Here is a 13827-nt window from a genome sequence, read left to right on the forward strand (position 1 = left end):
TACAGTTCAGGCCTGGTGAGACGAGCGGTCTTAACATTGAGAGTATTTTTTCCTGCAGAGGACCTGGGTTCCCAGCACCCAGATGGTGGCTCACAACTCTCTAATTCCAGTTCCAGAGGATCCAACAGGCAACAGGCAGGCAGGCAAAACATTTCTACACAAAGAATAAAATAGATAAATCTAAAAAAGTTTTTAGAAAATTTATTTTAGGGGTTGGTGAGGTGACTCAGCAGTTACAAGCTTCTGCTGTCCTTGCAGAGGACCCATGTTCAATTCCCAGCACCCCTGTTGATTGGGCAGCCATGTTTGCCTCTGCCTTAGCTCCAGACAATTCAGCCCCATGTTCTGGTCTTTGATGGCACTGCATTCATGTACTCATATCCATACATAAGACACACATACACAACCTAATTAAAAAGGCAGGCAGATCTCTGAGTGTGAGGCCAGCCTGGTTTATAGAGTGAGTTCCAGGACAGTCAGGGCTACACAGATAAACCCTGTCTGGAAAAAGCAAACTTTTTTTTAAAAAAAGATTTGTGTGTGTGCATGTATGTATGTTCCCTGATGTAAGTGCTAGGAACCTAACTCTGGTCTTCTGCAAGAGCAGTAGTGCTCAGTCCCCTTTGTTTGTTAAAGTTTTTTAAATTATTCTATTATTTATTTGTTTGTGTATATGCCATATGTATGTGAATGCCTCTGGAGGCCAGAAGGGGGGTCAGAGCTCTTGGAGCTTGTTACAAATGGTTGTGGACCACCTGATGTGGGTTCTGGGAACTGAATTCAGGTCTTGAAGAGCCCAAAATGTTCTTACCTGATAAGCCATCTTTTCAGCTGCCCCAACTTCCCGAAAAACCAAAAAAAAAAAAAAAAAAGATAATTTATTATTTGACAGTTTTATGTATGTATGTGTAAGTAAGGAGTAGATAAATGAGTACTGAATGAATGAATGAATGTGACTGAATGGTCATAGAGACGAAACATTTCCTAAAATAACTTTCACCAATAGACAGGAAAAAACAATGCAAATATGACCCTTCAGTGTAAAAAATTATAATTATGACATCTTAAACAGACTCCTACTTGATTAAGACTTGTTTCTGCAAAATAACTCCTATCAATGATGGGGAGAAGAAAGGGTTTTTAGATGGAAAGGATTTAGTTTGCTTGAGTACCTCTGGATTTGTTAATTAACTTTAATACTGTAGTAATGGCTCCAGTTGTCATTATGACCAGGGCTCATTCGGACTGCACTCAGTGGGAGGGCCGAGGGTCATGCATGTATATTTTGATTACATTCACCTTCCTTTTCCCTTACCTCCTATAGCTCCCTCTGGACCTCTTCTTCCTAACACATTTCCCACATGTATGAGACGGGTCTTATGTATTCCAGGACAGCCTCGAACATGCTGTGTGGATGAGCTAGCCCTGAATCCCAGATCTTCCTGCTTTAGACTCTCAAGTGCTAGCATTACACTTCAGTGGTTCTAAGCTAAGACCCTTTTCATACAGTTCTTTATGTGGTGGTGATCCCAACCATAACATTATTTTCATCGCTACCTCATAACTGTAATTTTGCTACTTTTATGAATCATAATATAAATATCTGATATACAAAATATCTTATATGCTACCCCAAAGGGCCGCTACCCACAAGTTGAAAACTACTGGATTACTGACTTGTGCCACCATGCTTTGCTATTTTCTTTTTCTTTTTAAAAAAGTGTTTTAAAAATGCAGTCTTTAAAAAAGTGCTGCGCTGGGGCTGGAGAGATGGCTCAGCGGTTAAGAGCATAGCCTGCTCTTCCAAAGGTCCTGAGTTCAATTCCCAGCAACCACATGGTGGCTCACTACCATCTGTAATGAGGTCTGGTGCCCTCTTCTGGCCTGCAGGCATACACACAGACAGAATATTGTATACATAATAAATAAATAAATATTTAAAAAATGCTGCCTTTTAAAAATAATCTTATTCTACTTGAGTGGCAGAGGCAGGCGGATCTCTGTGAGTCCGAGGCAGCCTGGTCTACAAAGTGAGTTCCAGAACAGCCAGAGAAACCCTGTGTAAAGGATCTCTCCCCGCCCCCCCAAAAAAGTCTCACTCTGCAGGTCCAGGTCGGCCCCAAACTTGCACAGCAATCCTACCTCAACTTGGTCGCAGTTACCATTTTTCTGCTTTCTAATGTGGCTGGATGTATTTCCACACTTCTGCTCACCTCATTTCAGCTTTCTTTCTGTGAACCACAGCGATACTCGGGTTTTAGGCCTTGGGGCTAGTTCCCTGGTCTCAAGAAAGACGTGGCAACGACCCAGAGGACGCGATTACGTCCGCCAAGCTTTTCCTAACCGGGCTGCGAAACTGGAGGAGGGGGAGGGAGGAGGGGGGCGGGGAAGGAGGAAGACATCAGGCTCCGCCCCGTACTGACAAGGCCACGCCCCGGCCCCCAGGCACCTGCTGAGCCCCCAGCTCTCCCTGCTTGCGCGCAGACTCCTCGTAAGGACCGTAAGGACCGAGTCGCGTAGCTGAGGCTATCAGAGGCGACTCTGAGGTAGTCCTCAGCTCTCTGGATTCCGCCCCAGACCCGTCCGACGCGCAGCCTGAATATAGCCCCGCCCCTTGCCTCCGCCAACTGGAGCATTTTAATTTCAGGCGACCTCGTACGGCTGTGACTGGCGTTGCAGGACAGGTACTGCTAGTCCCTCTCCGCTTGCCGTAGCCCCCGCGCCGCTGCTTCCTGCGCCGGTGGACCCGGATACGCCGAGCGGCTGCGGCGGGCTCGAGCCTGCGGGCTGTCCGGACGCGGCGGAGCGTGGCTCGAGGTGTAGGGTGACCTGAACGGCGACAGCGGGGTGAGAGGCCGGGCTGGTAGGCAGCTGGCGGAGGTGGCGTGCCGGGCGGTCGCCTTCAGCGGTGCTGCTGCGTGCGTCTCGTCAGGCCCAGGCCGCGGCGGTGCTTTGTCGTGGGCGGGCGGGGCCGAGGGGCCGAGCGGCGCGGAGAGGTACCGGTGGTCGGGCTTGGCGCGTCGTCCGGCCCCTGGAAGGCCTTTTCCTCGTCTGCACCCCCGCGAGCCGGGTTCTCGGCAGGCGCGCGGCCTGTTCGGAGCGGTCGGGAAGGCGGGGCTCTTAACGCCCGCGGCACCGTTGGTCTGCGGTGCTCGGCTTCCTTGCGAGGCGCAGAGCTGGGACCTAAGGTAGAGCGAGAAGAGCTCCAGGGACCGGAGAGATTCCCGGGCCGAGTCCCCGAGGTACACCATCAGCCTCCGAGCCTCTGTCTCCGCAGGTCTGTCTCCAGATCTAGTATCTGGGAGCACCGCGACTTTTGGGGGTTGCGCTCATCCCTTGCAGGATGTTTGCGTTCTATGAATTAAGAATTCTGGATTTTACGCGTGACAAAACGGTTCTTGTTTGTTTGTTTGTTTGTTTATTTATTTATTTATTTATTATTATGAGACAGTATTACCATGTAGCTCTGGCTGGCCTTTAAACTTGCTATTTAGACCAGGCTGTCCTTGAGCTCACAAAGATCCGTGGTTCATGTACATTTTTTGTTTGTGGAATTTGTACACTATGAATGTTCTGGAAACTTTAAATTTTCTGTTTACTTATTTAGATTTTCTGAGAAAATAATTCATGGAAGTCCAAGTCAGTCTGGATGGAACTCGCTAAATAGCCCTATCTGGCCTGTTATTCTTAGTAGTCCAGCTGACTGCCACGGTACTGGCGATACAGGTGTGAGCCATCATACCCGGCTCTTTTACTTACTTTTTTTCGAGGTGAACCTTACTTTTGTGTCCCAGGCTGGCCTCTGACCCCGGGCTCAGGTTATCTTCCTACCTCAGTTTCCCTCTCTGGTTTTTCGAGACATGATTTCTCTGTGTAGCATTGACTGTCCTGGAACTCGCTCTGTATACCATGCTGGCCTCGAACTTACAGAGATCCGCTTGTCTCTTCTCGAGTGCTAGAATTAAAGGCTTGTGCCAGGACCGCCCGGCTCCTACCTCAGTCTCTTGAGTAGCTGGGAGTGTAGGTGCCTGCCGCAGTCCAGTTCGGTTCCCCCCCCCCCCCCCCTTCATTTTTTTTTTTTTTTTTAAAGGCATGGTCTCATTGAGTAGTTCTGGCTGGCCTGGAACAGGTGGGTCTCTATCTTAGAGATCTACCTGCCTTTGCTACCTGCCTTGTAATGGGTTAAAGGTGTACTCCCCCCATGTTTATACCTCAGACATTTTAATACCAAAAGTGTCTTTATTGTCCCTTGTTCTGTTCTTCTAACTTTAAAAAATGGTTGGGATTGATTATGTAAGCTTTGTGTCTTAAACTGTGGAGGTACCATGATCGCTCAATTATACAATAGCTGCCTCATAATATTGCTTGGTACTGTTGTCCCAGTGAGGCATTTGTTGATGTTGTGACCTCTGTGTTTGGTTGTTATTTGTGACCCACTCCCGGAGTAACATTCTTCAGTTGTTTTCTGGCCGTCTTATTCTTATCTACCTAGTAACCTTTCCTTGTCTTAGTGCTCCCCTCCAGTTGACCCTTTAAGTTCTTAGCTACCGTGTATTCCAGGGTGGGAGACAATTTTTGTGTGCTCCCAGTCACCATTTACTTCTTTTTCTCTGTAGCACCTTTTCTTGGGCTTTTGGGCATCTCCTCCCCACTGATTAGGCACCGCTGTTTCTGAAGTCTTTGATCTGGTTGTCCATGGACTTTTTTTTATTTTTTTATTTTATTTTTTTTTTATTTGTGTGTGTTCATGTGTATGCAGAGACAAGAGGGTATCTGATTTTCTGGTGCATGTGAGCTACCCAATGTAGGTGCTGGAATTCAAACTCTGATCCTCTGGAAGAGCAGCATGTACTCTTGACCCCTGAGCCGTCTCTTCAGCTCCTCTCCCCAGACAGGGTTTCTCTGTGTAGCTTTAGATCCTGTCCTGGAACTTGCTGTGTAGACTAGGCTGGCCTTTCACTCACAGAGATCTGCCTGCCTGTGCCTCCTGGAGTGCTGGGATTAAAGGTGTGCACCACCACTGCCTGGCTTTCTTTGACTCTTTTTATTTTCTGTGTATAGGTGTTTTGCTTACATGTATATCTCTGTACCTCTTGATTGCCTGGTATCCGCAGAGGCTAGAAGAGGGAATCATTTACCCTGGAACTGGAGTTACGGAGGATTGTAAGTCACCATGGTGGTGATGGGAATTGAACCTAGGTCCTTTGGAAGAGCTGCCAGTGCTCTTAACAGCTTAGCCATCTGTACAGCTCCTGTCCATGAGTTTCTTGAGATTGTTAAAAGTCTTTTTTGTTTTTTGTTTTTTTGTTTTCGGTTCATTAGCAATGGCTGTCCTTGAACAATATGTAGATCTGTCTGGGCTTAAACTTGTGATTCTTCTGCCTCTGTCTTCTTAATGTTTCTATTGCAGGCATGTGCCACCATACTTAGCTGAAAGCATCATTTTTAATAATATAAAAGATTAAACAATCTTTCTGAATGTGTATGGTACCGAGGATCAATCTGAGGGTCCTGCACATGCTAAGCAAACACTTAATCATTAAGTGATATCCCTAACCCTTATGCTTAAACATTGAATGTTGTTTATAACACCTGTAGGTAGAGCTAATTAGTTTTTGGTGTCTGTCAAATGACTTATTTGGGAATGGAGAGGGTTCTTGAGCATTGGGGTTCTCAGTGAAGGTACCTACATTTGTGTGTGAAAGAGAGTTTTGAAATGTAAGGGTACTTTGTTGGGAGAGAGTGGAGTACGTTTTGTGTAGCTGGATCTCAGTGATTGGGTGATACAAGGCCGTTTTAGTCTAGATGCCACTGATCTGCATCTGGGTTCTGACTCTCACTGAGTTCTCTCACTGAGTGTGCTCTCTTGTATATATGTGTGGATGCTCATGTGATGGTCAGAGGTGGTCTAGTGTTGGTTTTGCCTTCTACTTTGTTTGAAATAGGGTGTTTTCAAACCTATGTATACCAGGCTAGGTGGCCTGTGACCTGGACATTTTCCTGTCTGTTTCCCATTTCAGTGTAGGAGCCTGGGGATTAGACAAGTTCTGCTGTGTCCTGCTTTTACATGGGTCTTGGGACTTGAAAGTCAGGTCCTCCTGTTTGTGCAGCAAGTACTTTACCTACTAAACTATCTCCCTAACCCGAAATCCTCTCAAATCCTGCTATTGCTCAGTTACAACTTTATTGTTTTTGGGGATTACAAAATTGAATTTCCTTCAGGATACATTTTCTGGATTTCTATTTTATGTTTTCTACATTTAGTGTAGAACTTTAGCTGACAAAAATGCTTAATTATTTGATACATGCATTTTGATGAGTTTGGGTTTTCTCGATGTGTCTTTATAACTTTTTATCTCTGTCTCCGCTGGTTTTGTGTCTTGTTTTACTTGACTTTGTTTCTGAAGCTGGGGCACTGTCTTTGGAGCTACCTTGCATTCACAGCCACTTTGCTCTGGCCTCCTGATAGCTGGAATCATGGGCATGGTCCCCACACCCAGATTATGGATTCCTGTATGTGGAGGAACTCTTTCTGCTCCTTTGTTTTGTTATTTTGACATTCTGGGATTTTGTTTTGTTTTTCCTTCTTTTCTTTCTTTTTATTTGATGTGCATTGATGTTTTGCCAAGGATGTCGGGGAGTTAGAGACAGTTGTGAGCTGCCATGTGGGTGCTGGGAATTGAACCTGGGTCCTCTGAAAGAACAATCAGAATCAGTATTTTTTTATACTTTTTTTATATTTTTTACATTTGATATTTATTGAGCTCTACATTTTTCTCTGTTCCCCTCCCTGCCTCTACCCCCCAATCCTCCCCCAAGGTACCCATGCTCCCAATTTACTCAGGAGGTCTTGTCTTTTTCTACTTTCTACTTCCCATGTAGATTAGATCTATGTAAGTCTCTCTTAGTGTCCTCATTGTTGTCTAAGTTCTCTGGGATTGTGGTTTGTAGGCTGGCTTTCTTTGCTTTATATTTAAAAACCACCTATGAGTGAGTACATGTGATAATTGTCTTTCTGTGTCTGGGTTACCTCACTCAAAATAATGTTTTCTAGCTCCATCCATTTTCCTGCAAAATTCAAGCTGTCATTAGTTTTTTCTGCTGTGTAGTACTCCATGGTGTAAATTTACCACATTTTTTTTTTTTATCCATTCTTTGATCGAGGGGCATTTTGGTTGTTTCCAAGTTCTGGCTATGACAGACAAAGTTGCTATGAACATAGTTGAGCAAATATCCTTGTGACACGATTGAGCATTCTTTGGATATATACCCAAAAGTGGCATTACTGGGTCTTGAGGAAGGTTGTTTCCTAATTTTCTGAGAAATCACCACACTGATATCCAAAGGGGTTGTACCAGCTTGCACTCCCACGAGCAATGCAGAAATATTACCCTTTTCCCACAACCTTTCCAGCATAAGTTGTCAACAGTGTTTTTGATCTTGGCCATTCTTACAGGTGTAAGATGGAATCTCAGAGTTGTTTTGATTTGCATTTCTCTGATAACTAAGGATGTTGAGCATTTCCTTAAGTGTCCTTCAGCCATTTTAGATTCCTCTGTTGAGAGTTCTCTGTTTAGGTCTGTACTCCATTTTTATATTGGATTATGTAATCTTTTGGTGTCCAATTTCTTGAGTTCTTTATATTTTGGAGATTAGACCTCTGTCTGATGTGGGGTTAGTGAAGATCTTTTCTCATTCTGTAGGCTGTCGTTTTGTCTTGTAGACCGTGCCCTTTGTCTTGTAGACCGAGCCCTTTGCTTTACAGAAGCTTTTCAGTTTCAGGATGTCCCATTTATTAATAGTTTTTCTCAATGTCTGTGCTGCTGGGGTTATATTTAGGAAGTGGTTCTTTGTGCCAATGTGTTCAAGTATACTTCCCATTTTCTCTTTTATAAGGTTCAGTGTGGCTAGCCTTATATTGAGGTCTTTGATACATTTGGACTTGAGTTTTGTGCATGGTGATAGATATAGATCTATTTTCATTCTTCTACATGTTGATATCCAGTAATGCATCACCATTTGTTAAATATGCTTTCTTTTTTCCATTTGATATTTTTTGCTTCTTTATCAAAGAACAGGTGTTTGAAGATGTGTGGATTGATATCCGGGTCATCGTCTCCTCCTCCTCCTCTTCCTCCTCCTCCTCCTTATTTATTTATTATGTATACAACATTCTGCCTCTGTGTACGCCCACACGCCAGAGGAGGGCACCAGATCTCATTACAGATGGTGTGAGCCACCATGTGGTTGCTGGGAATTGAACTCAGGACCTCTGGAAGAGCAGCCAGTGCTCTTAACTGCTGAGCCGTCTCTCCAGCCCCATATCCGGGTCTTCTATTCGGTTCCATTGGTTCTCCTGTCTGTTCTTATGTTAGTACCAGGCTGTTTTCAGTACTACAGCTCTGTAGTAGAGTTTGAAGTCAGGGATTGTGATGCCTCCAGTTCTTTGCAGTCCACCATGGTGGAGAATAGGCAGACTTGAGGGGCAGCTTTAATGGTCTGACACCTAAATTGTGCTTTCCTGCTTTGTCTTCTCGTTTCTTCCAAAGCTTTCTTTCCTCCCCAAGTCTCTTCTGCCCTTTCATCACTGTAGCCTTCTCAGCTTAGCCTTTTTTTTTTTTTTGGTTACACTGTACTTGGTTGCCATACATGGTTGACTGGGAGACTGCCACTCATTGAAGTCATGTATAGTCGTCACCTGTTGTGCTTTCCTCACCAAGAAGATGACAGTGTTGACTTGAGCTTGAAGCGACTAGTGGTTTCTTAATGGGAACATATTCTTTGCCCTCAGCTTGCTTCTTTGGATCAACAGTGTAACTACTCTGGTCTGTTCTTGGGAGGCAGATGTAGCTATTTAGCATATAAGCCCTGGCTAAACTAGTGAATCCCAAGAGCCACTTTGAGCCACTTACAGAGGAGGAAGGTTTTTTGGTACTGTGGTATAACTAGAGGTTTCTTTTCTACCTTCCAGTTCTCAAATAACCATTCTGAGGCTTAATATTAATTACAAACTGTTTGGCCTGTTAGCTTAGGCTTATTACTAACTAGCTCTTTTTTGGGTTTTCAAGACAGGGTTTCTCTGTAGCTTTGGAGCTAGCTCTTATAAATCAGGCTGGCCTTGAACTCACAGAGATCCTTCTGCCTCTGCCTCCTGAATGCTGGGATTAAAGGTGTGCGCCACCATCGCCCGGCTCTAACTAGCTTTTATAACTTAAAATTAACCCAAATTAACCCATTTATTTTATATTTTGCTACAAGGCTCATGGCTTCTTACCTCACATCTTGCTTCCTCAGTGACTGCTAGCTTCTAGCCTGATTCCACCTTTTCCCCTTTATCTCTGCTTGGATTTCCTGCCTGGCTCTATTCTGCCTGGCTATTGGCGAAATTAGCTTCTTTATTTACTAGTGGTAATAAAACATATTCACAGCATAGAGAAGAGCATCCCACATCACTGTGGCAGACCTCACAGGGTCATTTACAAAGTAGCCACTGTCCCTTTGTGCTGAATGTGCTGTGTAGTACCATAGTTTGTATTTCATAGTTCTTTCTTAAATGATTTACCAACTTCTTGGCTTTTTACTTCTGTATGAGGCAGGAGCTAGGGCACCCTCCCTCCCTGACCATCTTTCCTTTGGAATCTTGGGTGGAGAAAAGGAGATGGGGAAGGGAGTTATAAGTTGTAAGTGGCCTCCTGTTCTTTTATATAAAGGAAGGAAAAGAGCTCTAGTTTGAATCAGACCCATGGTAACATATGTTCAAGTATCATTTCAGTGCTGCTGAGTGGAAATTTTATTAAGTGGTAATCAAATGTGTTTGCCTCCAATGTCTTGATTTTAATTTTTATTTTTTCCAGGGGAATATTACATTGGATAGAAAAGGGAGGTGATAATGCACCATGGCAGTGGTTCTCAGAATGTCCAGCATCAGCTACAGAGGTCTAGGTCCTTCACTGGGAGTGAAGAGGAGCAGCCAGCCCATCCTAACTTATCCCCATCGCCTGCAGTGCCTTTCGCTCCATCAGCCAGCCCATCTGCACCCCAATCCCCTGGGTACCAGATTCAGCAGCTAATGAGCAGAAGTCCTGTGGCTGGGCAAAATGTGAACATCACACTACAGAATGTTGGCTCTGTTGTAGGAGGAAACCAGCAGATTACACTGGCCCCTCTGCCACTGCCCAACCCCACCTCGCCAGGTTTTCAGTTTGGTGCACAGCAGAGGCGCTTTGAGCATGGCTCTCCATCATACATTCAAGTTACTTCTCCCCTGTCACAGCAGGTCCAGACTCAGAGCCCCACACAGCCTAGCCCTGGGCCAGGGCAAGCCCTGCAGAATGTTCGTGCAGGTGCCCCAGGCCCTGGACTGGGCATTTGCAGCAGCAGCCCCACTGGAGGCTTTGTGGATGCCAGTGTGCTTGTGAGGCAGATCAGCTTGAGCCCCTCAAGTGGTGGTCACTTTGTATTTCAGGAGGCACCAGGTTTGACCCAGATGGCCCAGGGAGCCCAAGTTCAACTCCAGCATTCAGGAGCTCCCATCACTGTCCGAGAACGGAGACTCTCCCAACCTCATGCACAGTCAGGAGGTACCATCCACCATCTGGGGCCTCAGAGCCCTGCAGCTGCAGGAGGCACAGGATTGCAACCTCTGTCCAGCCCGAACCACATCACCACGGCCAGCCTGCCACCTCAGATCAGCAGCATTATTCAGGGCCAGTTGATACAGCAACAGCAGCAGGTGCTTCAGGGGCAGCCACTGAACAGATCTCTGGGGTTTGAGAGGACACCAGGTGTGCTGCTCCCCAGTGTTGGGGGGCCTTCGGCATTCGGGATGACATCCCCACCACCGCCAACCAGCCCATCCAGAACCACCATGCCTCCAGGCCTTTCCAGTGTGCCTCTCACGTCTATGGGAAGCTCAGGAATGAAGAAGGCTCCCAAGAAGTTGGAGGAAATTCCTCCAGCCTCCCAGGAGATGGCACAAATGAGAAAGCAGTGCCTGGACTACCACTACAAGGAGATGGAGGCACTTAAGGAGATCTTCAAGGAGTACTTAATTGAACTGTTCTTCTTGCAACATCTTCAGGGCAACATGATGGATTTCTTGGCTTTTAAAAAGAAGCATTATGCTCCTTTACAAGCATATCTTAGGCAGAATGATTTGGATATTGAAGAGGAAGAGGAAGAAGAGGAAGAGGAAGAGAAATCTGAAGTTATCAATGATGAGGTAAGACAACAGTTCAGTAGTCTTGAAAGGCTATATATAAAGCAAAATAGATGGTGTGCAACAGTAGACTGAAAATGTGTGAGTAATGGGGTAATATAGGGTTTGAGTGGCATAGGATCCAAAGAGGAATAAAGTGTGTGCTTTTCTTTTTCCTTCATGCAGAGGAAGAGCTAGCTCTTCAGTTAGCTGTCTGTGGGGAAGATGGACTGTGTTTGTGACTGATGCCTTCTCAGAGTCAGGTGTTGTCACTGAGAACCAGAACCCATCCTGGGCAGAGAGCTCAGCTAGTGCTATCTAGGCTTCTCACTTCTGTGTATGTGGTCCTTGGCCAACATGACACTGTTGGCAGTCCTCTGGCAACCCACAGGAAAGGTTCTCCTGGTTCAGTGAGGCTTAGTTCTTCTCCCCTGGCTTCCTGGTTTCACTATATGTTTATGTAGGTCTGTCCATAAAAACAAGGTTTTTAAACAAGTAAGTCACTAGGTGTATTTTGTGTGGGTTGTTCACAATTTAAGTATAGATAATATCAAACAACTATAAGAAATTTTATTTTTTAGGTTTTAGATGTAGTGTTAGATGTGAGATCTTATTTTAAGCTCACACTTTGAAATCATCTATGGAGTGATACTTGAGACAGAAGCTTTTATAGACAGTTTGTTTTTTGGGTTTCTAGAATGCTGCACAGTAAATCCCCCCTAACAGCACAGCAGTTCCGCAGTTCTCTGAGGTATGCTGGGGTCTTAGTGGCCTGTACTGTGATGCACTGTCTTTTGTGCCTTTGTCTTGTGTAGTGTTTATTATGTCGGTGGAGCTTATTTTGTTTTATGATAGAGCTAAAATAATTTAAAATGCTGTCAGCCCTTTGACAATGAAACCTGCTTTTGGTGAGCAAAAGTTTGCCTTTGCTCCAGAGTCCTCACTACATCTGTGGATGTTTCTGTGTGGCTTTGCCATCTGTGTCTTCTTCAACACTGATCGTAGGCTGAACCATTTTTGTTATTTAGACGGTCTCAACGATTTTGGAGACCACCACTAGTGCCATGGAACAGTGAAACTGAGTTTTCTTTGTGTCTGTTACCAATGTTGTCTGTGAGCTGTGCCTCCTTATCTGTACTTTTGAAGAAACACAACCTCTCACAGCTTCTGCTAAAGACAATTTCGCTGTGTGATCAGTGTAGGCTACAGAACATTATAGCTGTGCAGATCTTTCAAGAAACCAGCTGTGGGACACTGATACCCGAGTGTCTGCCATTCTCATTTTACAGTTGGAAGTTGCAGAATTTAAAATGTTGCCTGTGATCTAGACTGGAATTCTGAAGATTGGCAGCTGTTAGATTGTTATGCTATGAACCTGTCAGTTAGCTCAGTGTCCCTTTATAGAATTCAATGCAAAAAACACTCTGTTTTTAAGCACCAAAATTAGTGAGCTGTCAGCAATGAAATTCTAATAATTTTGAGCAGTCTTAAAAATTATGTTACCTTTTTTTCTCAAAATATTTCTCTCAGGTAAAGGTTGTGACAGGCAAGGATGGGCAGACTGGGACTCCCGTTGCTATAGCAACCCAGCTTCCGCCAAATGTTTCTGCTGCTTTTTCATCCCAGCAGCAACTGTTTCAGGTACTCTTTGATGGTTCTAAATTGTAGTCTCATCCCAAACGTTTCTTTCATCCAGATATTTTAACCTTCAATTTACTATTTGCTCTTTGGCATTTTTTTTCCAGAGCCCGTTTCTTATTTTGAACAGTAAAAGTCTTTCTGCATATACAGTTCTGAAATTCTGTTGCATGAATAAATGACAACATGGACCTTACTGCATTGTTTTCTGTAACCTGCAATGTGGTGGTAGCTTGTAGTGTGCATGTCCTCTACTATTCAAAGTCCTGTTACTGTATGCTTAGGGTTCCTTGTGTGCTGTGTTTAATGTTTGTTCTTTCTCGTGTCTTTTACCTGTATTTTGAAAAACAGTGCAAAACAGAAAGTGGAAAAGACATAGTAGGTATTTTTCTTAGCTGGAAGAAATGTTGGTGCGAATCACCTATAGGGTATCAGAACTGAGATTTCTTAGTAGAGGAGAACAGAATACATTCGTGATCCTGGGATTCACACATATGCTAAATTCTAGGTGCTTTGGAGAGAGTGTGCTGGCTTCTGAAAGCAGTTTTTTCCCTTGGTGATATTTTTGTTTTGTTTTTAATTTTAATATAATTTCAAACATGAAAGTTGCTATAGTCATATATATTATATATAGTCATACAGGCAGCCCTGGTAGCTTTTGTGATTCACTGCTGTTTGCATTTCATTCTTGCGATTTGCAGTACCATATGGAATTATGACCCTTATCCCTAAATGGCTCAGCTAGTAGAAAAGAGCAGGTCCTCCAAGTCAGGAAATGCCTTTGACTGGAAGTTGAAATTCAGATTCTATCACTGGTCCTCCAGAGATCCTTTATAGTTTTTCCCCAAGCCCTGGACCTCATCCAGGAGATCCATATTCCTTACTTGTTATGCCTCTCTAGCTTTCTTTAATCTAGACTGGTTTCTTGGTCTTTTGTGATGATGATGTTTTGAAGCACACAGACCAGTTATTTTGTGGAATGTTCTGTTGTA

The 13827-nt window shown here is 44.4% G+C and overlaps 1 protein-coding gene across 12 annotated transcripts in view; it reads left to right on the forward strand.

Moving 5' to 3' along the window:
• The first annotated feature begins 2463 nt into the window (after positions 1-2463).
• The window catches only part of Ep400 (E1A binding protein p400), a 94099-nt gene continuing 82735 nt past the window's right edge, over positions 2464-13827 (forward strand). For 6 of the 12 annotated variants that reach the window (XM_038345780.1, XM_038345783.1, XM_038345784.1 and 3 more), the window contains exons 1-3: positions 2714-2847; positions 9855-11221; positions 12728-12838. In XM_038345780.1, coding sequence (XP_038201708.1) covers positions 9890-11221; positions 12728-12838 — 1443 coding nt within the window. In that variant the 5' untranslated portion in view covers positions 2714-2847; positions 9855-9889. Of the gene's footprint in view, positions 2547-2713; positions 2848-9854; positions 11222-12727; positions 12839-13827 lie in introns of those variants that run through there. The other 6 variants (XM_038345786.1, XM_038345792.1, XM_038345790.1 and 3 more) reach the window with 2 other exon arrangements.

The sequence above is a fragment of the Arvicola amphibius genome, chromosome 10, assembly GCF_903992535.2.
Source record: "Arvicola amphibius chromosome 10, mArvAmp1.2, whole genome shotgun sequence".
Classification (NCBI taxonomy): Eukaryota; Metazoa; Chordata; class Mammalia; order Rodentia; family Cricetidae; genus Arvicola; species Arvicola amphibius.